Here is a 22,700-nt window from a genome sequence, read left to right as displayed (position 1 = left end):
ACAGTAATTTCAGATATAAAATACCACGCAATCCAGGAGGCTTGAAGCTATAAACTTGATGAATTGGTATACGTATTATGTATATACAAATTGAATAGGAGGGGAGCCCAACACCTCAGTGTAAAAAAAGAACAAAACAATAATAACAATAATAATAAAAGATTCAAGAAAAGCAGGAGTCAAGAGATCAACTATAGTGCTAGTATAAACCTGGTTGAAGGAGATTTAAAAAAAAAAAAAAAAAAAGAAGAAAAGATAGCGTCGATACGAAGGCGATAAAAGACAGTCGCAGGATTACCTTAATTAAATTACCTCTGCAGTTGCTTACAAGAGGAGTAAAAGCTGACAATAAAAAAAAGGATGTGTGTCTGTGTGTGTAAGGGGAAAGAAAGGAGGTGCACCGGTTTGTCGTCGTGGAAGTGTGTTGCATTTTCTATTTTCTCTTTAGTTTTTCTTTTTTAATTATATGTATTCCTTTCTTCTTTCTTCATTTTCGTGTCTGTGTGTGTGTGTATGTGTGTGTGTCCTTCATTCTTTTACGAGGATGTAATCTGTTGACGTATGATGAGGGAGACGGCGCCGTCGGGCAGCTTCTTCATCAAATTCCAGGCCTCTATTCTCGACATGGAAGTCACATCACAACCGTTGACTGAAATGATCTGATCGCCAACGCGAAGAGTGCTGTTTTTGCTGGCCGCTCCTCCTGTCAATGCCATAATCAAACATTTTTACATATGAACCGTGTAATTCGTTAGTATTTGCATAAAGGATGTATGCCTCTCTCTATCATCGTCATCATCGTCTCATCTTCATCACCGCTAATGCTTACCGGTGAATATCTTTTTGATAGTCAACGGCCGGTCGCCTAGTGGAGAGTCCTTGCCGCCCTCCAGACTGAAACCGAGTCCGGCGCCGTCTTTAACCAGCGTCGTTTGTACAGGTGGGCCACGTCCGAGATCATCATCGTTGGATGCTGCAAATAATCAAATTTGGATTTCAAAAAAATTGGTATGAAATTATTTAAAGCAAACATGGAGAAAGAAAAATACGCCACCATGATCGTAGCTGGTAAAATCGGAAGGGCTTTCTAGAATGCGAGGCGGTCTGCTGATTCCATTGCCATTGGTTCCGGAGGAAAGGGTAAGGTGACGTGGATTAGCCAACAGTCCTGTGTTGAGGGCGGGGATCATGACAGGTGGAAGATCCTTATCGACGTCGTGACAGATATCCTGCGGCGAGACGGAACGGTTCCGAGACAAGACCAACACCACTTCCGGCCTGGGAGCCTTTTTTGGGGGAAATAAGTAACGAAAAAAAAAAAATGTTATTTAAACAAAAAATGGTCAATTGATTTTTGTTTTATGACTAGTAATATTATTGAGTCGATGGTACGCATGTCTTGTCCACATTTTCGACTTAAATATAACCTTCTTCTATAGAGCTTGTACGCATATATGCAGCGGCGCAATTGTTTGTACGGTTGATAAAGGTAGTCAGCCAGGCGGAACGCATATTTCGGCCGAATCGTGCATTACCTAGTATTTCCGGTCACGTGAAATTTGCTATTGATAAGACCAAAACGCAAGGGCAGTAGTTTTATTTTATTTTTTTAAAACTCCGCCATGCTGAGAGTAGCGTCACTTCCGATTCGTTTCCCCGGTGAGCAGACAAATACACGCACAACCACAGAAACAACATGAATAGGCGGAAGACGGTGGAAACAAAATAAAGAAGCCGAGACAAACAAAAGAAACGAGAAAAGCAAAAAAAAAAAACTAGCGAAAAACGGAATGTGGCGTTTCGTGGCTGCCAATCCATCATCACGTCATAAATATTCAATGGCGTCGTGTGTGTGTATGACGTTCGTTGTGTAGACTACTAGGCACGTATTATTTATTTTGTTGGTTGCGACTGGCTGAAACTGGCTGTTGCGAGAAAATGGACGATGAGAAGTAGGAGGGCAGCAATAAGGGAGAGGTCTGTCGGTCGGTCGGTCCCGCATAAGAATTTGTTTAAAAGCCTTTTAGTTTTAAAAATAAAGAGAAAAAAAATAAAACTTTTTTTTGTTTTGTTTTGATTAATCTAATGTTGATGGATGTGCGGGGTCATTCGCCGCTATAAAAGGGAAACATTCCCAAAGCGGTGCATGTGTTGTTTGGGCTAGCCGGTCGCGGCCAGGATCGCATATCAGCAAACAAAACATGTTTCAGAAAAAGCAAAAAAAAAAAATGAACGGAACAAAAGCTAAAATGAAATGCGTGTGGCAGCCATCCATCTTGGCCGCGTGAATATCAATAAAAGACGGAATCCGTCTTTGTTTCTCCTGTTTTTCTGTATGAGATGCTATGCGAGGTCAAGAATGGCATAGCTTGTTCTCTGCCCCGCCAATAAATAATATTACCAAACATTCTCTATTTGGACTTGCAGCTACTTACAAAACCACTCTTTCATGCTTGAACTTCATCAACAATAATTGGCAACACACAAACTCCCCCCCCAAAAAAAGCAAAAACAAAAAGGGCACCAAACAATTTATAAGCGTTCAACCCAAAGCCAACACGCGATAAGACGGTGCAACTTAGCTGGCCGACAGTCTACGTGAACGACGAAAATAGTCAGTTAACCATAACTGGAAGAAATCCACTCGTTGGAAAATGGTGGCTAGAGAAGGGCAAGCACAAACTTCCATTTCGATTCCCATATGGTCATGAATTTTCAATCGACTCGGTTTGTCTTTGTTTTCGTTTTTTTTTTTTTTGGCGCTGGTATGAATGAACTCGATTTCCTTTTCAAATGTCTATTCCGCAACATCGATGTTGAGCACTCGTCGTTTCAAAAAGACGCACTGGAATGTGGTGGATAAGCAAGAAAGAAATGTCAGATCGAAACATACAATGTCACATTTTCAAGAAGATTATTTTTTTTTTTTTTTACTCTACGGCATTATGGAACGCGTGTTCAATTGTTTATCAAGACGGAACGCGAGCCAGCGGCGCAACAATTTCGGTTTACTTGCCTCCCATTTTGGCATGGATTTTTTTATGCACGCCCCTCTACCAATTTCCCGATTGTTTCGAGCATTGACCGAAAACCGAAATGAACTTCCCAAAAAAGTTTGCCCACAAAAAAAAAAAAAAAAAAAAACGCATTCACTTTTCGTTCCTCCATTTTTTTTTCTCTCTCCTATTTTTCAAGTCTTGCACGTCATAAAGAAATAAAAACGTGATTTGTGTGTTTACTGACGGCTGCTGTAGTAACTGGCTTCGAACGAAAAAAAAAATAAAGAAACTCCAAAGAAGAAACAAGAAAAAACAAAAAATATGGGACTTTTCCGCACCCCTTTCGTGAGCAAGTGGCTGTGGTGTCGTACGTGTGTCTACAATGAGTTATCGAAAGTGACCCACACGGTCACGTCCCACCACCCAGTGGCTCACGCTCTTCCTACCAAACACCGCCCTGCTGCTAGTCATAAATAATAAAATAAATTCGTGAATACGTCTATTTGGAGAAGGAAGAAAAGCAGGTGGTCTCCGTTCTTTTTGAAAAACTCCTAAACCAACTCGCCCGGTCATCGAGTTGGCTGGAAATTAAGTATGCGCGTCAAATTTATTAGTAGCTGTATAGCGAAATAGCCACTCGAGTGTGTTGCATAGAGACGGAACCAATTTCTTGGCAAATTAAATTGCTGGTTCTTTCTTTTTTTTTTTTTTTTTTTTAGTAGTCCGTAGACTCAAAGGCGAGACTATTTATGCTGGGCATATATACACACACAAAAATAATCGTGTCGCCTGGTCTCACCCCCATTTTTTATTGCCCCCCCCCCCAGAGTGTGGCAATTTCCTGCGTGTAAAAAGGGGAAGCTTTAAATAAATTTTTGAAAAATTAAAAGTACAGTCGCAACTCTAGCAGAGTTTGAGGTTCGACGATCGATGTCCCCCTACAGATTTCCTTCACTCTTTTAATTTCTGTTTACAAGATGACTTTGAAAACAAAATAAAACTTGAAAAGATTGTGGAGGTCGATGGGTCTTTTCTTAAAGGATCTGCAAATGTTTACCAATTTCGAAAATGTTTTGAAAGAGGAAAAAAAAGGGGAAAAAAATTCACGAATATCGGAGGTCGAGCGTAACCATGGGAATCAGTTGGCCGACGTCCCGCGTGAGCGATCGTTCGTTCAGATCACAACAACAGCTGGCTTCGTCGGCTGTTGTTGTTCTGATCGGTGGGATGCACACGAGAAAAACCGTAAATATTCTTTTCCGCCACGTCTTTCAGATTTCCTGAAAAAAGCCATTGAGAAAAAAAAAAATCTGAACGAACAGAGGAAAACGCTCACGCTCAGTAGGGTTTTGAAAATCGTTCCCGACTATTGGATATGTTTAAATTTTTATCCGACAGTGGAGAGGGGGAAGTAAAAAAGAAACAAACCACACCTACACACAACTATAGAACGCGTATAAATAAATACACGGGCGCCGCTCGCGCCAAAAGCGCGTTCAAACCGCCGACTCCCGCTGTCTCCATGGCTTTGATTCCACGTTGTCATCGACCGTTTTTTTTTCTTCTTCTTCTTGCTTTTGTAAGATTTATAAATAAATAAGAAAAAAAAAGGAATTTTTTCGTGATTTTTTGGCGCCTAGTTCCTGATAGTCATCCGACAGTCGGCGTGACTTGGCCTCTTTTGCCCTCTTACTTCATCCCTTTATAGAGCCGCCCACACCAATTGTAACAACACTAGAGCAGTCGGGGGGGGGGGGGGGGAGAGATACCACCAATAGAGAAACTTATCTTTTGACTTTTGTTTTTTCTTTTTTTCCTTGAAAAAATGTTAACACAACAACATGTCGAATTGCACCATCGATTTTCTCTTTCCATCAATGGACCGTTACATCAAAAAATGGCCCAAGGGCCACGCGGTACGCACCTCGCTGTGTGTTCCTCTTTAGCCCACCTATGGCTCTTTTTTCTTCTTATCTTTTAAAGATTATCGTCTCTTGATTGAATGGAGAGAAAAAAAAAGAGGGCGATGGCCTTCCACATTGAATCATTGATGGACGGATAGCACGACGCGTCGCCGTCAGAGAGCTCTCTTATAGGCATAAATGCACGGCTAACTAACTACTTAACTTTTTTTTTTTTTTTTTTTCAAATGGCGTAGTTTTTTTACCTTGAGGATAGCTAGCGCCTCCCGGTGTGTGACGCCTTTGAGGCCCTTGCCGTTAATGGAGAGGACCCGATCGCCTTTCTGGATGCGTCCATCCCGGTCGGCCACACTCCCGCCGATCACCTTATGAATCTGCGAATAAAATTTTTTTTTTTAGAAATAAAGATGATCAACATTTATTTTTATTTTTTTAAATGCACGAAATTAAGGTAGCGGGTGAGAAATAAAGTCGGGGAATCACGCCGCGTGACCTCGTTACACATCATCACGCGGCATGACCATCATCATCGTACGGCATGGCAACATTTGGCGGGTTTCATTTCAAAATTTTTTAGTTTGAAGTTTTTAGTGATACCCAACGGGGGAAAAGAGTTTTAAAAAAATATTTAAAAGGAGAATGATCGCATCATATCATAAGCAATACGCTGTTAAGTTTTAGACCCTCTTTTTACGACGTCATCAAACGCTAGGCTTTGAACTCGGGGGAGTAGAAAAATATAATTTTTGTCTGTGTGTTCGGTATCTTGTTTTTTTTTTTTCCAACCATCATCTCTTGTGGCGTCTAGAAAATATTATTTTATTGAGATTCGGCGTCTCTTTTAGACACACACGAAAAAATAAAAGAGCCAACGTGAGTAAATAATCTATGGCGTTAACTAGCCGCTTTTTGCCCTTTTTTTTTTTGCTGCTATTGTTGTCTGTGCGGGATATAATATAACACTGAATATTTATATAGCCGAAGTTTTTAAAAGAAAAATGTTGACTTGCGGAACGATATGCGGGTTCAGGTAAAAAAAAAAAAAATAAATAATAATAATAACAAAAAATAGACGAACCGTGATCTCTTTGGTCTCGTAGTCGGCACCGCCGGCCAGCGTGATGCCCAGTCCCGGGCTGAGCGACGAGGCCACGTCGCCGCGATGCAGGACGACGACGACGATCTCGTGCGATGGTGTACCAGACTCTTCGAGGCTCTGGTTGGCTTCGTCCAACAGCTGTTGCAGCTCCTACGCATTCACAAGAAACAAAAACAATTGAAAAACGTGTCATTCCATTGGCGTCGTGCGTTCGTTCAACGGGAACGCAACAATTGTTTCTCTATTTCTTCATCATTCTTTTGTTTTTGTTTGTTGGCGGCCTCAAGTGGTTGGAATATAGCGTCGCTCAACAGTTTCTGTTTAGTATCAACAAGGCTGATCAAAACACATCGTGAGAAAATTCAAAAAAAAAAGGGGTGGGTGATCATGCTCGTCGGTGCTGATGTCATTCTTTCTCGCCTGATCTTCATCACGCACTCGACTCGGTTGTTTTGTTTTTTTTCCTCAATGGGTTTCAAACAAAATAAAGAAGAAAAGGGGGGAAGGAAATGATGAGAACGTGACAAAAACAATTTAAGATTAAATGTAGCAAAACGTGTTCAACAGCATAAAGCACCGTAGTTATGAATAGCGATAAGTCCCGCAGATGACGGACGACTGATTAACTTACGGCTCAGCTCGACTCGGTCACGACGCCACTAACAAAAGGAGAATCAAAAAGAAATTTCTTTTTCTGCTCATCTCACGAAAGGAGAATAAAAAGGAACATGAAAAGTCTCTTCCGGTATCTCTAAGACAAATCTCTCCTCCCCCCCCCCCTTTTTTTGTGCCCCGGCTTTCATGTACAACACAATCACACACATACACGTCGGCACGAGCAACAATAGAGAAACACACAAAAAAAAAAAATTGAATCTCCGACAGGTTCATGCCAAGTGAATAAATTACCTGCGGAGAGATGAGTGAGGTGGACGAGGCCAGCGACGTGATGCTGCCGTAATTGTCGCGGACTCCGATGCCGAAAGGGCCGCCGTAATAGCCGCCGTAGCCTCCCCCGCCGAAGCCGCCGCCACCGCCGCCGAACGCCGAGCCGAATCCACCGTAACAACTGCCGTACAATCCGAACGGGAGGCTGCCGTCTTCGCTCGTTGTCGAATCCAGCGAAGACATCCGCATGTGCTGGTGATGATAATGATGATGTCCAGACGAAGGCGAGGGCGAATTATTATTGCCCGATTGAAGCGAGAAATGATTGTTCTGTTTGTAATCCTCCAGGCTGTTTCCGCCTTGAACGAGACCCACTACCCCCAACTCCTGGCCTCCACCGTAATGGCAATTCGATTCCGTTTCCATCAGTTCCTCCTTGACGCGCTCGAAGGCTTTGCGGATCTCGACCACTCCTGCCGAGACGCTGCGGCCCGTCACGGGTCGGGCCGACGTGGTCGCTTTGTGCTCACGCGATTCAGATGACGAAGCCGTTCGGCTGGACGGCGTTGCGGGCGTAACGGATCGAGTCGCGTCACGATTGTCGGTCGACGAAGGCACGTCCCGAACCGATGGCTGAATAACAGGATTCAAATCAATCATTTTCTTCGAACTGGAACTGATGTTGGGGCCGGGCGGGGAAGATCCGGTAGATGATGGAGATTCGTTGGCAATGGCCTCCCAACGTTCCGCCAACGCCCGAAAGCTCTTGATCTCCTTGGACGCGCTTGCCGGTCCAGTCGTTTGATGATCTAATCCAACAGACGATGGAGTCGTCAGTTTCTTGGCGGATGATGGAGAGCAATTGTCGCGATGCAACGTCCCACTTTTCTGCGCGACGGGGCTGCTGGGGTCGCTGCAAATGTCCGTGATTAAGGCCGTCTTCATTTCCAGCCTCTCGGACGAAGACAAACGCAATCGAGGGGCGCTGCGCTCAATCCGGCTGCTCGCCTCGGCTGACGTGAATTTGCGCAACGTCTGCTCGAAATTCTCTCCAGATAATTTGGCCGTGCGCTGGACAGGAGGACGCGCGGCCGGGCTGGCCGGCGATGGCGTGGGAGACTGTTGATTGACGTCCACCGTCAGCTTGATATCTGGGACTGTTGTTACTGGTGACGGCAGTGCCGGAGGCGCAACGCTCGGTGGTGATGGAGGTGTCAGATCTAAGAGGTTACCTCCGCCGGAACTGTACCGGGCGGATTGGAGCACGTTTTTGCGATTGAGAGCTTCGACGCTCTGCGCTTTGAGGACTCGACTGGCTGCCGCCGCCAAGGCCGTCGTTGTCTCCTCGTCGGCCATTTGATTCGATCGATTCCTATCGGGAACAGGCGATCCGGACGGACTGAATGAGGAACGACTGGAACTGACGGCCGAGTCGCCGTCGGTATCGCTGTTGTCGTTGACGGTACTTTCGCTCTCCACCAGTGGACTCTGCGGTCCGTCGACGTCCGACGGACAAGAGAAGCTCGTCATGAGGGCCGGTTTGTTGACGGGCGAGACGGCCGTCGTGTCGGAGTTGTTGTACGGAGTGCGCAGGACGGTCAGCTCTTTGCGCTTGAAGGCCGGCGAATATTTAGGTAAGCTGGGCGAATTGCTCTTCCACGGCAAAGAGCTGAGCGACGTCGTCTTCTGTTTGTTCGGCTGGACTGTCCCGCTACTGTCCGTCGTGTCCTGGCCGCCGGCGTGTGTACCGTTTGGGCTGCGAAGGGGAGCGAATGGTGAAAGTCCGACAACCATGACGGAATCTTTGCTAATAATTTCCGGAAGATCGATAACGGCCCGGCTGGGCGGATCGCTTCCTAATTGAGTTCCATCGACGACATCCGGAATGACCAAACCTCGCAGTTTAGTGCTGGAAAGGGTCGTTTTTTTCCGGCCATCATCCGAGCCCACCAGAGAAGATTTCCTTTGCTGTTGGTGCTCACTTAAAACGGACGGACTGACGGTGTGACGTTGATGTCCGACCTGGTTGGGCGTTGAATAATGAGCCACGTCCAGCAAACTGCGCGAACGTTCGCTCAAATTAACGTTCGTCGGACTCTCGACGTCACTGACGGCGTTTTGAGCTTTCACGGTGGGCGCGACGGCCAGCGGATGACGAGGCGGCGTCCTCGAATCCAACCGCGTGACGGGCGACACCATCGGCGACCGGCCAACGCTCAGGTTGTCAACCGAACACGACAACGTCGGATGTTTGGTCTTACCCGCAACGACCGGCTGATTTCGGACCGTAGGGGATAACGTCGATGCAACAGTTGATGGTTGGACGTCGTTCGTAAACAAAGCAATTTTGTCCTTGACACTGCGTTCACTGCGCTCGTCCCTTCCGCCAGTGTGGGTCCGCCAACCGGTGCCCGTCCCGCCGGCGCTGCCGCTGCGTCCGCGCGCCACCGACGCTGTCAGTTTGCCGCTCTGCGTGGCGGCCGTTGTGCTCGTATCGTCGATGTAATCGCCGGGAAACTCGTGTCCGTCCGGCGGTAGCCTCGAACTGGGAGGCGACGTGCCCGTGGCCGATGCTGGATAGGAAACGTAACTCTTGCAGGTGGTCGCCATCGTTTCTGGAGCTGGCCTCTCCGTCAAGAAGCGGCCGCCTTCTATTGAACAAAGAGAAAATGAGCCACAATGTTATATAAAGCATGGGAAAAAGAAAAGCGAACTCTGGTGGCGGGTTTTCTCGTTTCACTTGTTTGTTTTTTTTTAATTCAATCTGATCTATGCAGTTCTTCCAGTTCATTAAATGTCTCTTTCCTATAGCCTAAGGATCATGAAGGAAAAAAAAGTCGTTGACATCGGCAAAGAGTTTCGATTTGATAAAGTTCTGGTTTCTTTTTTTTTGTTTCATGTCTATCAATCAAAGGCCATTTGGCGGTGACGTGCGTGGGACCGCGATAAATCAAGTCATTTTGTGACGTTGCCATTTCAAAGTGCAACTTGATTTTTTCCAACGTAAGAAAATGACGGTAAATAAAAAGCAGAAAATGAAAACATTTTCGGACGGGTTTTTTTTTTTTTTTTTTTTTTTTTTACTATCTAACAGCATTTTTAGAAGAGCAACTCGTAAATAACGCAACTCGTCAAACAATCATATGCACCTGTGTTTTCATCTTCTTAAAAGAAAACAAAATTGCTATCGGCAGAAAATTGTTTGCGACATTGCGTCTTTATTGATTGGCTAGATTACATGGAAATTGAGGAGCTACCTGTTCACACACGAGTGTGTAGTTTATTAACTCATGTGAAAATCAACACGCAACGCACATTCTCGAATAAATCAATTTTACCTTGAAATCAAACTATCTTTCCGGAAGAACAAAAGAATTGAATAGACACTTGAAGGTCTTTTTCAAGTCTCGTTTTTTTTTTGTGACGACTCACTAACAAGATTTGCTCTGCTTTGCAGACATTTCTTGTTGACACACGCACAGTTGTCCATCACACACTGAGGTGTCTACTCGTCAAAAATGGGCGGAAAGGTTATGGCGACATCCAATGCCCCCCCCCCCCGTTTCAAAAAAAAAATGTCGTCAGGTGTCTACGTGTGAAATGACGTAATTCTTATTTTTTTTAAACCTTCCTCTTTTGGTTATTATTTGTTTTTATCTCCATAATCAGCAAAAAGAGAAAAGTGAGTCACAGAGACCCTGGATCAGCCACGGACGCTTCCATATAACGAAAAAAGAAAAAGATCGAGCTGCTGAATAGAACACAAAAACAAGTGTGTGTGTGTGTTATGTTCTGCGCTCGCACCTGTTCCTCTCTGTCGACGCACGTTCGCCGTATGCACGTACACCACCGATAAATATGGCCATATTTAGTACGACGGGCCGTTACAATGTAACCTCAACGTTATTAATTTCATTAAAAGCGATAAACGCCCTAAACACAAAAAAATCCGAGTAAATTAGGGGAGGGCAAAAATTTTGGCGAGTCTGATTTTGATCTGGTTCCCACCGAAAGTAAACAAGGGAATACGTTTTTGCGACGAGATCCAATTAAGGAAAATTGGCTCTGCTGTTATTCCAGTATTGCCAACCGTGTTGTCTATCTCTCGAAAACAACGACGACAATCAATGCATCTGTCACGACTGGTTAAAGTGCAATACAAGCGTCGGCGATGAATGGAGTTTCGACTGTCATTTCACCTGCGTATTTAAAGGGCCATGAATTTGTCGTGGCTCCCCCGAGTCAAAAAATATTTAAATGCCCTAGTGTGAAATGCATAAAGTCAGCACTAACTCTTTAATCCATGGCCATCGATGGACAAACAAGATTTTTTGGAGGGTTTCAGTTTCATTTAAGAAAAACAGGGACACAGCTTGTTTGTTTTGCTTCTCTAAAGGATTTAAATTTTTAAAAAAGAGAAAAGCGTGTAAAATGGGAAAGAAAAAAGAATTCAAGAGAATGTGGAGATAGAAAATAAAAAAAAAAAAGCTGTCGAGACCTTTTTTGTGTTGTCTCAGATAAGAGTCGGCCAGCCGGACAAGTTTCGGTGATTTCAACATGATGACATTCAATTCAGCGGGAAAGCGATACGACGATACAACAGCCACATCACAGCTCTTAATTGGAATGCAAAATAATAAAAAAAAAAGGGGAGGGGGACCTCGAAATCGCCCACACAAACTGACTGGCTCAGACAGGGCACACCCCACCGAAAAAAAAAATAAAACAAACACAGTGCACACACAGAAAGAAAAAGAGAGACAACAAGATAAGCAAAAATGAGCAACTCTCGACAGCGTGACTACTGCGTGAATACTGAACGGATTAGCTTCGTTATTCTGGTATTCATTTTTTTTTTCCTCAACCGTCCCGTTTGTAAAGTCCGTTCTTTTTTCTTTTCCATATTTAAAAATAAAAGTATGTTTGAGTGTGCGAAAACCATGTCAGGTTTCCCCTCACCGGGATTAGTGGACACCCTTTCGTGTAGCGCATGAGCCCCTCTTTCTCCATTCCGTTATTTGCCTTCTGCACAAGTCTATAAACACACACACACACACGCATACCGCAATAACATGTGTTGTTTGTTTTTTTTGTGGGTTCCAATTTTCTCCCCTCTATTTCGTTATTTGCTTTTCTCCGTTCATTTCCCGGTTTGAAAAAATTCTCACAGCGAACGGTTGGACAGTTTGTGGCTAAATATCACGCAAGTCCCGCCACGCTGACCAACCCTGCAGTTGTTTTCTTTTGTTATCTCCTATCTCTGTTACCTTTTTTTTTTTTTTTTGTATCGGATGGATGAAGATTTTCCCGCGTCTTGGCCCAGACGGATCTTTTCGAGTCACTTAATACACACTCGCTAATAAGAGCGGAACGGCGTCCTTTTTTTTTCCAAGAAATTATTATTATTTTTTAAACAAGCGTGTTCTTTTTTCTTTTTTTTTCCTGTGCTCGCGATACGCTCATAAGCTGCGCTGGCGAGTGAATCGGACCAACTGTCTGTGCACACCGACAAGCCACGCGATCCCGCTAGAATTCTATTATTGTTAATTGTTCAAGTCAGAAGTTGTTAGTTCCGCCATTATTGCGACATTCTGTAAAGAGTCAATGTATGTTGTTTTTTTTTTGTGTGGCCATCACCTTGACGTGTGCGTCAAGAAAAAAAAATGCGTGATGAGGGTCTCATCACGATATTGGTAATTGAATTTTTTTATCTCGTGATTTGATGAAGGACATTAAAAGGCAAGTTCGTGATTTCTTAAAAAGACGCAAAAAAAACGGAGAATAAAAACGATAATGTCGAATGACATACACAGTTACATTCGATGTGGGTTGTCCTCTGTGGCATTTCGTTTTACTTGTTTGGGTAAAATGCATTTTCCTGTATCTTTCCCAGGCGCTGAATTTCCGCCTCCCCCCTCCTCAACAGCGGTCAATGTCCACTTTGTTAGTGGTGCATTTTTTCACGGGAGTCGAATATCGAACGTGATTTTTATGAGGACAGTAAAAGAAAAGGCGGACTTCAAAAATGTGTTGCGTAATGCCAAAGTGGAAAAAAAAAAAAAACAGTAGGGCATCGTTGCAAAAAGATAATGGACAAGAGGTGTACTATTTAAATTGATCGAGTGGGTCATTGGACGAGTCACGCTACTCAATTCACTTTGATTGCTTATCGTTTTTATAGACGAAATTGACGTGTTCTAATCGAAATGCAAATGAACGAAGTCCTTCTTGAATATAAAATGCCATAAATTTCAATCCATTTGGGGGGGGAAGGGGTGATTGCCGACACACGCGACAACTTCTTTCCACATCAACAGTTTCAAACGTATTTAGTACACGTGGAGCAAAAAACTGGGAAAAGGAGTGAAAGTGGCCTCGTGTTCCTTTTTTCCTCTCAACATTTTTTCAAAAAAGCTCTTTTGGCGTCCTGTTCCATTATTATGACTTGTATAGATCTATAAGAACAATGAAATGATGGAGCGCTTAAGGTGGAGCCCAAAGAAAAAATGATCCCCAGCAAAAGATAATATTGGAAAAATCCCTTCTTCTCTCTCTTTCTGTTTGATGCTGCCAAGGTCCCAACACACAAATTGAAGCGAAATCAAAAAGAACTCTTAGTACAGAAGAAACAGGTTAACTCGTGATTTGCCTCATGGGCTTTACTTTTTTGTACTCATCCGCGCTTCTATGATTATACAAGAGTTAAAAAAAAAAAAAAACTTGAGATGGAATTGGCTAGTCCATCCCCTATGCGATGAGCAGCTCCAAGGGCCCTTTTCATGAAAAGAACATCAACTCCGCCCTGTTTTTCTTTTTGGCGTTTTTTTTTTTCTTTTCCTCTAGTGTCTACCGTGTCTGCAAGCTCTTGTAGGTACATCATCATCACTTGCCCCCATCGGGGCCACTGCGTAGAAGACAAGGAGAGAGAGAGAGCTACCCGATTGCTATAGAAATACAAGTATGCGAGCTACAACTTGGAATGGAATGTCGGGCGTGTTCCAAGCCTCTCATCATCACGAGGAAGAAAAAAGGTAACAAAAAAAGAAAAGGAGATTTACAGATGCACGTCAGATTTGTATACCACCCAAAAATTCTCAAAAAGATTTAAACTAACCAATAATACTATCATCTGTTTTGCTAATAAATAATTCCCCCTCGACTTCTGCATTACCAAATGAAATAAAAGGAGGTTGGTGCGTTGAGACAGAAACATGTAATCAACTCGCTATTATGAATGGGATTTCATATGCTGCCCGTCTAGTGATCTAAAAAAAAAAAAAAATTTCTCCGCTATTCAAATCGATTTTTTAAAGTAGATATGGAGGTTGACAAATCTATCCTCGTCTGATGGAAACAAGGAAAAAGAGGGAGGAAAAAAAAAAATAAAAGATAAGCAAACGATACTCAAGAAGAAAAAAGCATTAGCGCGTCGGAGTCTGGCCGGCCTTGCCGGCAGCTGTTGCGTCGCAACCCGGGTACTATGTATGTGCATATGGTAGGAGCATTAGTCACAATATACGGCCTGGCCATACGAGGATGGTGGGCAAAAAAAAAAAAAAAAAGCAGGGCCACTTGTGTTAAGCACAACTTTAAAAAAAAAAAGGCTGTTACAAAGTTTTGCCGGAGCACAAAAGATTATAAGAAACCAGAAGGCCACACAACATTTACGTCTTCTTAGCGTCCAATGTTTCGAAGACGTGCACGATGTTAGTTGCCACAAGAAAAAAAAAAATTCAAAATGACAATCAATTGAAGCCTGAAGAAAATAAAAAGGGGTTCCCATGACTTTGAGTTTTTTTTTTGAAAATTTAGCGCTTAAAAAAAAAATAAGAATTGACATAACTTACTATCAGTTTTCTCAACACCACTTGGGTCGGAAAAGAAAAACAGTAATAGCTTGTTTTCTCTAGATGGTGGATGGTCAAGAAAAGTGGAGCCGATTATTGTGCTACCTTGCGTTTGATATCAACCTGGTATACTTCTACAGAGTTAAGCTAAAAGCGTTTCACACAATGGACCCCTTTTTCAAACGCGACAGCACACAGGTAAGTAAAGAAAGAGCCTTTTTCTTCTTTTAAAATGTCGACAGATTGAAAGGTAAAAGTGCTCGTCTGAGAAAGAAACAAAAAATCAAGGCTGCCTGTCATTGTCCGTAGAGAGAAAATAGGTGGGCAGAAGGTACCGCCATTTCGACTTTTACATCTAAGCCATGGAAACAACAAAAAGAACGACCGAGACCCAAGCAATATAGTCGTGAAGTTCATTACGTATTCAAATAAGTTCATCAGTTTCGGCAGGAACGCGTGCCCTTTTATAATGGCACGTCTATATAATACAGGTATATAAGACCCAACAGGCAGATCCATTCAAAAAAAAAAAGATTGAAATGAATACACATCATTCTTTTAAATCCCAATGCCACAATTGATGGTTTCTTTGAACAAAAAAAAAAAGGGAGTAATCGAAAGTGTGTTGATAATAGTAAAAGATGAATGACTGAAAAAGAAAAATAACACAATTAAATGTGTGGTCAAGGCAGAAAGCCAACAGGTTCTCTCGATGCTACCTGAACAAAAACCCCCGCAGCCTATTGCTATTGTTGTTCACGAGGCTATTTTAAAAGTTAAATTTTTTTTTTTTTTTTTTTTTGAAATAATAAATGTGTCCGGTTTAAGCGCTCGCGCATCTGATGGATCACATCGATGTGTTTTGTTTTTTTTCCAACTCGCAAGCCAACAGAGAAGCTACCGTGATTTCACGCCCGACCTAACTTGCCATTCTTTGACATTTTGATTTTTTCTAAAAAGGAAAGCTTTTAGCCGTTGAAATGACGTAGACTGAAAATCTTTTTTAAACTATTGCATCTGATAATGCGTTGTTTTGGTGTGTTCGTTCGGATGTAATCATTTTTTTTTTTTGCTCCCGAGCGGATCGAAATTCCAAAGGGAGGAGGATTTTTTTTAAAGAAAGAGGCAGTCGATCGTGTAGACTGATGGAGATGCGTTAGTTGGATAATTAACAAAAAACCAGTTCTCCATCATTTCCAGCAACAACAAATAATGAAAATTTTTTTTTTTTTAAGAGACAGAACTTGTTTAAACAAAGTGAAGGTGTTTAATAACACACGGTTTTAAGATTTTTTGTTTGGGGTCCATTTTTATCTGAAGGAACTCCACCCGCATTAAGATTACGTAGAAATACATGACATTTTCCCATATAAAGAAACTGGAAGAACGTGAACAACAAAAAAGGGGCAGCCACACGCAGCTTGTTCTCTTTCTATTAACGACAAAGAAGCGAAAGCGTTTGAAATCAATGTGTGAACAAAAGCTTAATATTCCTCATTTACTTTGAATGCCATTAGTGAAACAGTGTCACGATGTGACCTTTGGCGAGTGTCTCTTGCATTCCCACGCATCCCAAAAATCAATAGATTTCCGATTCACACGACAACTTTTGTTTTTTAGGAAAAAAAAAAAATTAGAACAGGAAAAAATCAAAAAGAAAAGAAAACGCTTAAGGGCGTGAACCTGAAAGGGAAACGCTATTTGAATATTTTATCATTTTAATCAGGTGAGAAGCCCCCAAAAAACGTACTGCTCAACATGAAAAAAGCCCCAGAATTCCGTATTCACGTCGGACCCGCATTCCGGGCTTCGGATCGTGCGTTCGTACGGCAATAAAATAGAAAGAAAAAAAAAGTTGACGAAAGAGAGAAATCGCGCGATTGACTCGCCAATTTCCTTTTCCATGCCAATGACTTTTTATACGACACGACATAAAGAAAAGGGTCACAACAGCATCGTTAATAGAGGTAAAGCAGCAGAAAGAACTCTCTCCTTTCATTGCGAATCACGCGGTGACTGCGCTAATCCGCCGGCTGTGCCAATTTCCATTGAATTAGACCACCAGATTGAAAGTACACGAGGAATGCAAACGATTCCTAATACGTCAATTCACGTGTGAATATTTGCCAAGAAGGAACATCGTCTTAAAAAAAAAAAAAGGATTCTCTCAATGATGTAGAAAAAAAAAATAGTGAGACAAACTACTAGAAGAACTTGAATGGAACGGGCAAAACTATCCGCCTGCAGGTATTACAACAAAGCAAAAATCGTGCTGTCCTTTGTCTGCGACCTCTTTTTTTTTTTTTCTGTAAATGTACTTTTGATTTTTCGTGTCTTGCAGCAAGAAGAAAAAAAAACGTCAGGGTCGGATATTTAAGTTGCCACCTTTTTTTTTTGTCCAACATTATAGAAGAAAAGAGAGAGACGGGCGAACCGAATCAACACCGTCTCCTTTTATTCTGGCTGGTTCTTTTTGATCACAAAATGGTGGGGGGAACGAAAATCCATGGAACGTTTAACTGTCATTTTCACTCGGTTCAAAAGACCCAACAATTGCCCACCTCTATTCGTCCAATTCAAAAGATTGACAGAAGTCAACCGACTGGAAAAGAAAAACGTTTTCTTTAAATCCGCAACATAAAAGAAAGTCCACTGATCGATTCAACACTTTTCTATACAACCCAAATGAATAGATCCTGGTTCCTCTCTTTTGAAAGAATGTTTTTTGAAGGGTGCGTGTGTCAGTGTTCCATTTCACAGCTTCTTGTCGCTCGCTCGGCTGGAATCTTTTTTTTTTTTCTCAAATTTTCTACACGGTCCCTTACTTAATGATGTGGACATTCACGTGAGAGACGTCAGCTGGACGGGCGTGTCAGCCCGTAAAATAAAAGAAGGGCTAATGTCTTTTCATTTTCTTTGATTTTGTCTTGTGGAAATAAGGACGCCATTTGTTGGAATCAAAGAAAAAAAAAATACCTGAAAGTTCAAAGGCTTATGTCTCCACACAGGTGACGTCGTCGTCATTCACCTGTGTTTGTTGCCAAAGATTTTCTTCGTCTCCAAAAAGAAAAAAACAAGGAAGAGACGACCCGAACCAAGACTTTTCCAAATATAGTCTGACACGAGTGTAACTCTCTGTTGGAACAGTGTCGGCCGTTTTCTTCCCTTCCTTAAAAAAAAAAAAACGAAATCTTTTTTTTTTTTTTTCGAAGCCGTTAAAGAAAAAGAAATCTCTTCTTAGGCCCAGCTGGAACAATTTATTGATGCCCGATTTTTTTTTTTTTTTCTAGTCCCTTCATTTGCTTAAATTACAATTCGTGCCCTAAAAAATCCCGAAGTTTCGTGATGGCAACGCGTTCAACTTTTTCTTTCGGAGAAAGAAGACCAGATTCAAATAAAAGGCTCCAGCATCAAAAAGAAGAAGGGGAAACTATCGACAAAAACTTTTTGTTACCTGTCCAGTTACCTCAATCGTCGTCCTGTAAATCATCCCCCCTTGAGCTAACCCCCACCTGTGTAGTTTCCCTCTCGCATAAAAAGATGTCTCTCGATGATATCGAATGATATAATCTCTCCCTCGGTTTATGCTTTTTTTTTCTCTCTCTCTTCGGTCGGGATTGAAACGCGACACACTCAGCATGGGGTGGAAGCCAAGAAGGGAGGAATCTTGTAAACCCCAGATGATGCTGCGTCTTTATTTTTTAAATCACGAGATTCCTTTAGGGCAAATTACCTTTTTTTTTCAAAAGAAAACAGATGTCTCTCTCTACACCCAACATTAAACTGAAAGTGGACGGGGGTGAAACGACACGAAAGGGAAAGTCTTAAAAGGACCGCGCGCCGTCCCGATTCTATGAAAGAGAAAACGAAGGTCAAAATGGCTGCGTCGAAGAGCAGCAAAAGAAAAAAAAAAAATTACCGAAAAGAGCGTTGCCATTGTTATTCCTTTTTGCATGTCAACTGTTGAACGCAAAGCCAAAAAAGGGAAAAAAAGAATAAAAAATAAAAGAGCCCCCCCCCTCTCCTCCTGTTCCTGAAAAATAAAAACATCGGGGGGAACGGATGCAAATTGTAAGAGGCGCCAAACAATGAATTAATGATCTCTTCTGACGTCTTATTAACAGCATCCGCGTGTGGGTTGCTTGCTCGTCGATATCTGCCCCATCAGTAATTAGATATTGTTGGACAATTAAAGAATTTTCTTCCGAAGAAAAATACCGCAAAAGGAGATGAGCTACCGTTGACCGCGTGATTCACGAACGCACAAAGAAATATCGTACTTGAAGGCCAGGTGTGAGAGAAGAGTATTTGACAATTGTTCAGCGTCGATTCGAAAGCCAGAAAAGGGCGAAAGCAAAATGGATGTAATGCGCAAGTGTGTCCGCCAGGTGATGTTTTATCTTCGAGGTAATCAACAACAACAACAACAAAAAAAAAATCGCCATCTTGGGGGGATTATTTTTTTTTTTCTTCTTTTATTTCTCGTTTTCTTATCTTCTACTTGTCAGCCCAACGGTTGTGGTACAATGTGAACACGCTTACGCACACGCGGTCTTCCCTGTTTTGTTTTTTTTGCTCGTGAAGAAAACGAAGATTGGAAGGACGACCGCAAAACCGTGAGACAACGCCGATGGCATTCCCATTTTTTTTTTTTTTTTTTTGAAATTCCTTAGATATTGTCGATCGTCTGAACACTTTCTTTTAATAGACGCGACACAAAAAATCAAACAACTTTGACGCTGTGTGACGTCTTCCGTTTCACACTTGCACTTTTCACAAGCTGTTTTCCATCATTACAATCGCCCAGAAGGGGGGAGGAGGAGGATGCCTTCGTGAGAATTCACGGATCATCGGCCTTGACTCTTTTTTGGAGGAGCAACTCTCTTGCCATCATCAACAGTTTTTTTTTTCTTGCCCTTATTGCCCTGGCCTATTCCTATTTTTTACCTAAGCTTATTATTGTCGTGTCCTGTCCCCTGGACCGCAAGCACCGGAATGACCCCCGCGTTGACAAATTATCACGTCGTAAGGAAATCGGAGATTTTCAAAAAAAAGAACCCCCCCTCCTCTTCCTTCGAAAAAAAAAAAATGAATATTAAAAAAAAAAAGAGGAAGGTTATATAGCAGTGAGTGTCATTGATTCGGTTTTACGGTTCCTTTTTCCTTTCACGCGACCTTTTGGGACATTTAACGTTTTTTCTACAAGAGCAGATAAGAAAAAAAAAAAAGACGTAGCTAATTCTTTTTCCTAACTCATGTGTGGATGTTTTTCAAGGAATATGTTTGATCCCCAATTTGCCCTCTTTCGAGTGTGGGGGCCCTCCCGCCGAGCACAGCAAGTACCGCAGCTGCGCCAAACTACACGCTACACACGTTACGTATTAAAGGCTATATATACAATTTCTTTTTTTTTTTTGTACTCTACGTAGAGAACAAAAAAAATGCACTTGAGAGTAAGCAACAGCCTCCCGGATAAAAATGATCAATTCCGAAATGAAAATAAAAACGGTTTGGGAAAAATTCGAAAAAAAAAATGGCTGCATAGCCACCCAACAATTTTGTGTCCCAAGGCTATTTCCTCAGGGTGGAGTATACACGCAGCAAAATGTAAAGCTAGGCTCGTGCCTTTTCGTTCATCGACTCTGGCACGACATCCCCCATTCCACACGTTCATCATTCACGCATCCCTTCACGTACAAAATACAAAACGGGCTCTCATTTGACTTTTCAAGAACAAGAAATAACACATTTGACGGTACTATGTATGCATTCCAATTCATCTAAAGAGAGAGAACAGCTTTCGCCCAAGTGTCTTACCTTCTCAACCAAGTATCGTCACTGTGGGAAACAGAGTGTTGATAACTATAGTTCCTCTGATGATAAACTACGGTCGGGATCGGTTGCAGCCCCCCACCAGACGAGGAAGAAAAAAAGGCAGACACGGTAGGCCGAGCGTGACTGCGAGTCCTGCAAGTTGTTGCTGATGTCTTCGTGCCAACAGCCGAATTGAAGGGGGAAATAATTCAATGGCAGGTTCAATTGAATTGAAACGAGTTCCAAAAACACTAGTGTCGATCAAAGTTAACAGGAAACGATCACCACAACTGCACGATCGGCAAACAACGAACAATTGGGCGGCAGCAGCGGCTCCACGTGACTAACTAGCACCAACGTCTGGTACCGACTGAGTTCCTTCGACTGCTTCACTCGCCCTCTTAACAGCCGTCGACTAGCACAGACACGTTGATCCAACCCGACTGTAGCATTGGTCCTTGTAAACTGAATATCAAATTCAAAGAAAAAAAAAAAGGTGATTTGGAGAAAAATATTTAAATTTCAGTGCACGTGCATTTTGTAACCCCATCCCTGATTTTGCAAAAAGGAACGGAATGATTCTCAAGGCCATTTTTTGTTCAGATAGCATTACAAAGCCTATCGCAAAGGGCGCCATGGAGATAAAGAAAAATGGCGGCAATTGGTGCAAATTGTGTCCTCATTTTTTATGATCGAATACCTAATCGTATTATCGATTTGGGGGATTTTAGATATTTTAATTTCGATAGGAAGTTTTTCGTTTCCCTTCCCTTCGTGGCAGCCTAAAGGGATGAGAACATCGACACGTTTTATCCCAGAAAAACAAACAAAAGACGACCGAATTTTTGGAAGACGTAGAAATGCAAATAAGCTGTTTTATTCTTTTTTACCAAATTATCTATGCTTCCGTTTTTTTCCATTTTTCTTCTAGAATGTCGTTTCCTTCGACAAACAACAGTCGCCTCTAGATGGCAGCCATTGTTAGAACATTCGCAATTGGAGAAATACATTCTTTAATGCTTTGAGCCTGTAATGGATGACACGTGAATGCCTACAACAAAATAATCTGCTTTTGAAATTTAATCTAATCTCAAAAATAGGACGAACGCAGATAACTGTGACTGATATAATCCAATTTATCGCTAAGTTTGATAGCACTGGACGAGTCAGAAGGAACGTGAGAGTTACAAACAAATAAATGGGCCTGTAGAACGGGACGAAATATGAAAAGACAGCAGGAGATTTTGATATGATGGGTGTAATGGGGCCGTGCTGTCCATCCAATCAATAACAAGACGATTGATTCAGACTATTACACAATAGGCACGAGTATTCGAATCGACGCAGCCGATTATTATTAACGAGCAAAAATAAAAGATTAGAATCTTTCGCTTTTGTATTTCGAAGCAAACAAAAGTCAAAGCATTTAAAAAGGAGACAGTAGGGCGTGGCGCGTTTTTCACGCAATCGTAAAAGTAATTAATGTGACAATCGTCGGTACAGAAAATGACCAATAAATCACGTTGAAAAAAAAAGGATAAACAAATCAACTTGTTGGCAATTCCGTACTGTAATCGACTCTGGATTTTCTTTTAGCCGTTATCAACTGAGTTTGGACATGATTTATCCTCTTTCAGGACCAACGTACGTTTAAGAAAAATAACGTGCAATTCTAAATGGTTAGCGAAAAAAACCTGAATTGTTATCAGCAACGGAGAAAGGAAAGAATGCGTCATTTTGTTGAAACTAGTATTTTTTCTATCTTCGTATGGTAATGACATGAAGACAAAACAATGGACTCTTCGGATTAGCGGGAGTCGTTATAATAATTCTACGAGCTAATCAGTGTATACAGTTATTAGTAATATAAGAACTGCATTCCTCCTTCCTATCGGCTTGTATTTATTCATCTAAAAAGGCAGACTCAACTATGCAAAAGAGATAAGATTACCAGAGGCCGACATGTTTGATGAAATGACATAATTATATTTTCTTTTAGACGAGAGCCGCACACCGACGTATTTTGTACGTCCACTTTCTTCGAAACCAATCGTCTAACCGATTTTTTTTATAAATAACAAAATGTTCCAAACGAAAATGTGTTGGTCCTCTTCGAACCTCTTGACAGCAT

At 42.1% G+C, this 22,700-nt stretch overlaps 2 protein-coding genes across 4 annotated transcripts in view; one reads left to right on the top strand and one right to left on the bottom strand.

Moving 5' to 3' along the window:
- Positions 1-22,700, top strand: part of LOC130687272 (cyclin G-like) — a 50,177-nt gene that overhangs the window by 20,506 nt on the left and 6,971 nt on the right. The window lies entirely within an intron of this gene.
- On the bottom strand, positions 430-20,997 carry LOC130687247 (mucin-2-like). Of its 3 annotated transcripts, none has more exons than XM_057510389.2 (7): positions 20,573-20,997; positions 6,930-9,559; positions 6,000-6,170; positions 5,167-5,295; positions 1,055-1,286; positions 830-973; positions 430-703 (listed from the first exon to the last, which is right to left on the bottom strand). In XM_057510389.2, the coding sequence occupies exons 2-7, from the start codon at positions 9,516-9,518 to the stop codon at positions 537-539; spliced, it is 3,432 nt and encodes a 1,143-aa protein (XP_057366372.1). In that variant the 5' UTR covers positions 9,519-9,559; positions 20,573-20,997; the 3' UTR covers positions 430-536. The 3 variants fall into 3 exon arrangements, with proteins under 3 accessions (XP_057366372.1, XP_057366374.1, XP_057366373.1); XM_057510391.2 differs by lacking the exon at positions 20,573-20,997 and adding an exon at positions 18,974-19,082; XM_057510390.2 differs by lacking the exon at positions 20,573-20,997 and adding an exon at positions 18,210-18,405.

The sequence above is a fragment of the Daphnia carinata genome, chromosome 4, assembly GCF_022539665.2.
Source record: "Daphnia carinata strain CSIRO-1 chromosome 4, CSIRO_AGI_Dcar_HiC_V3, whole genome shotgun sequence".
Lineage (NCBI taxonomy): Eukaryota > Metazoa > Arthropoda > Branchiopoda > Diplostraca > Daphniidae > Daphnia > Daphnia carinata.
Note: the sequence above shows the minus strand (reverse complement) of the source record. Positions and strands in the feature narration are given on the sequence as shown.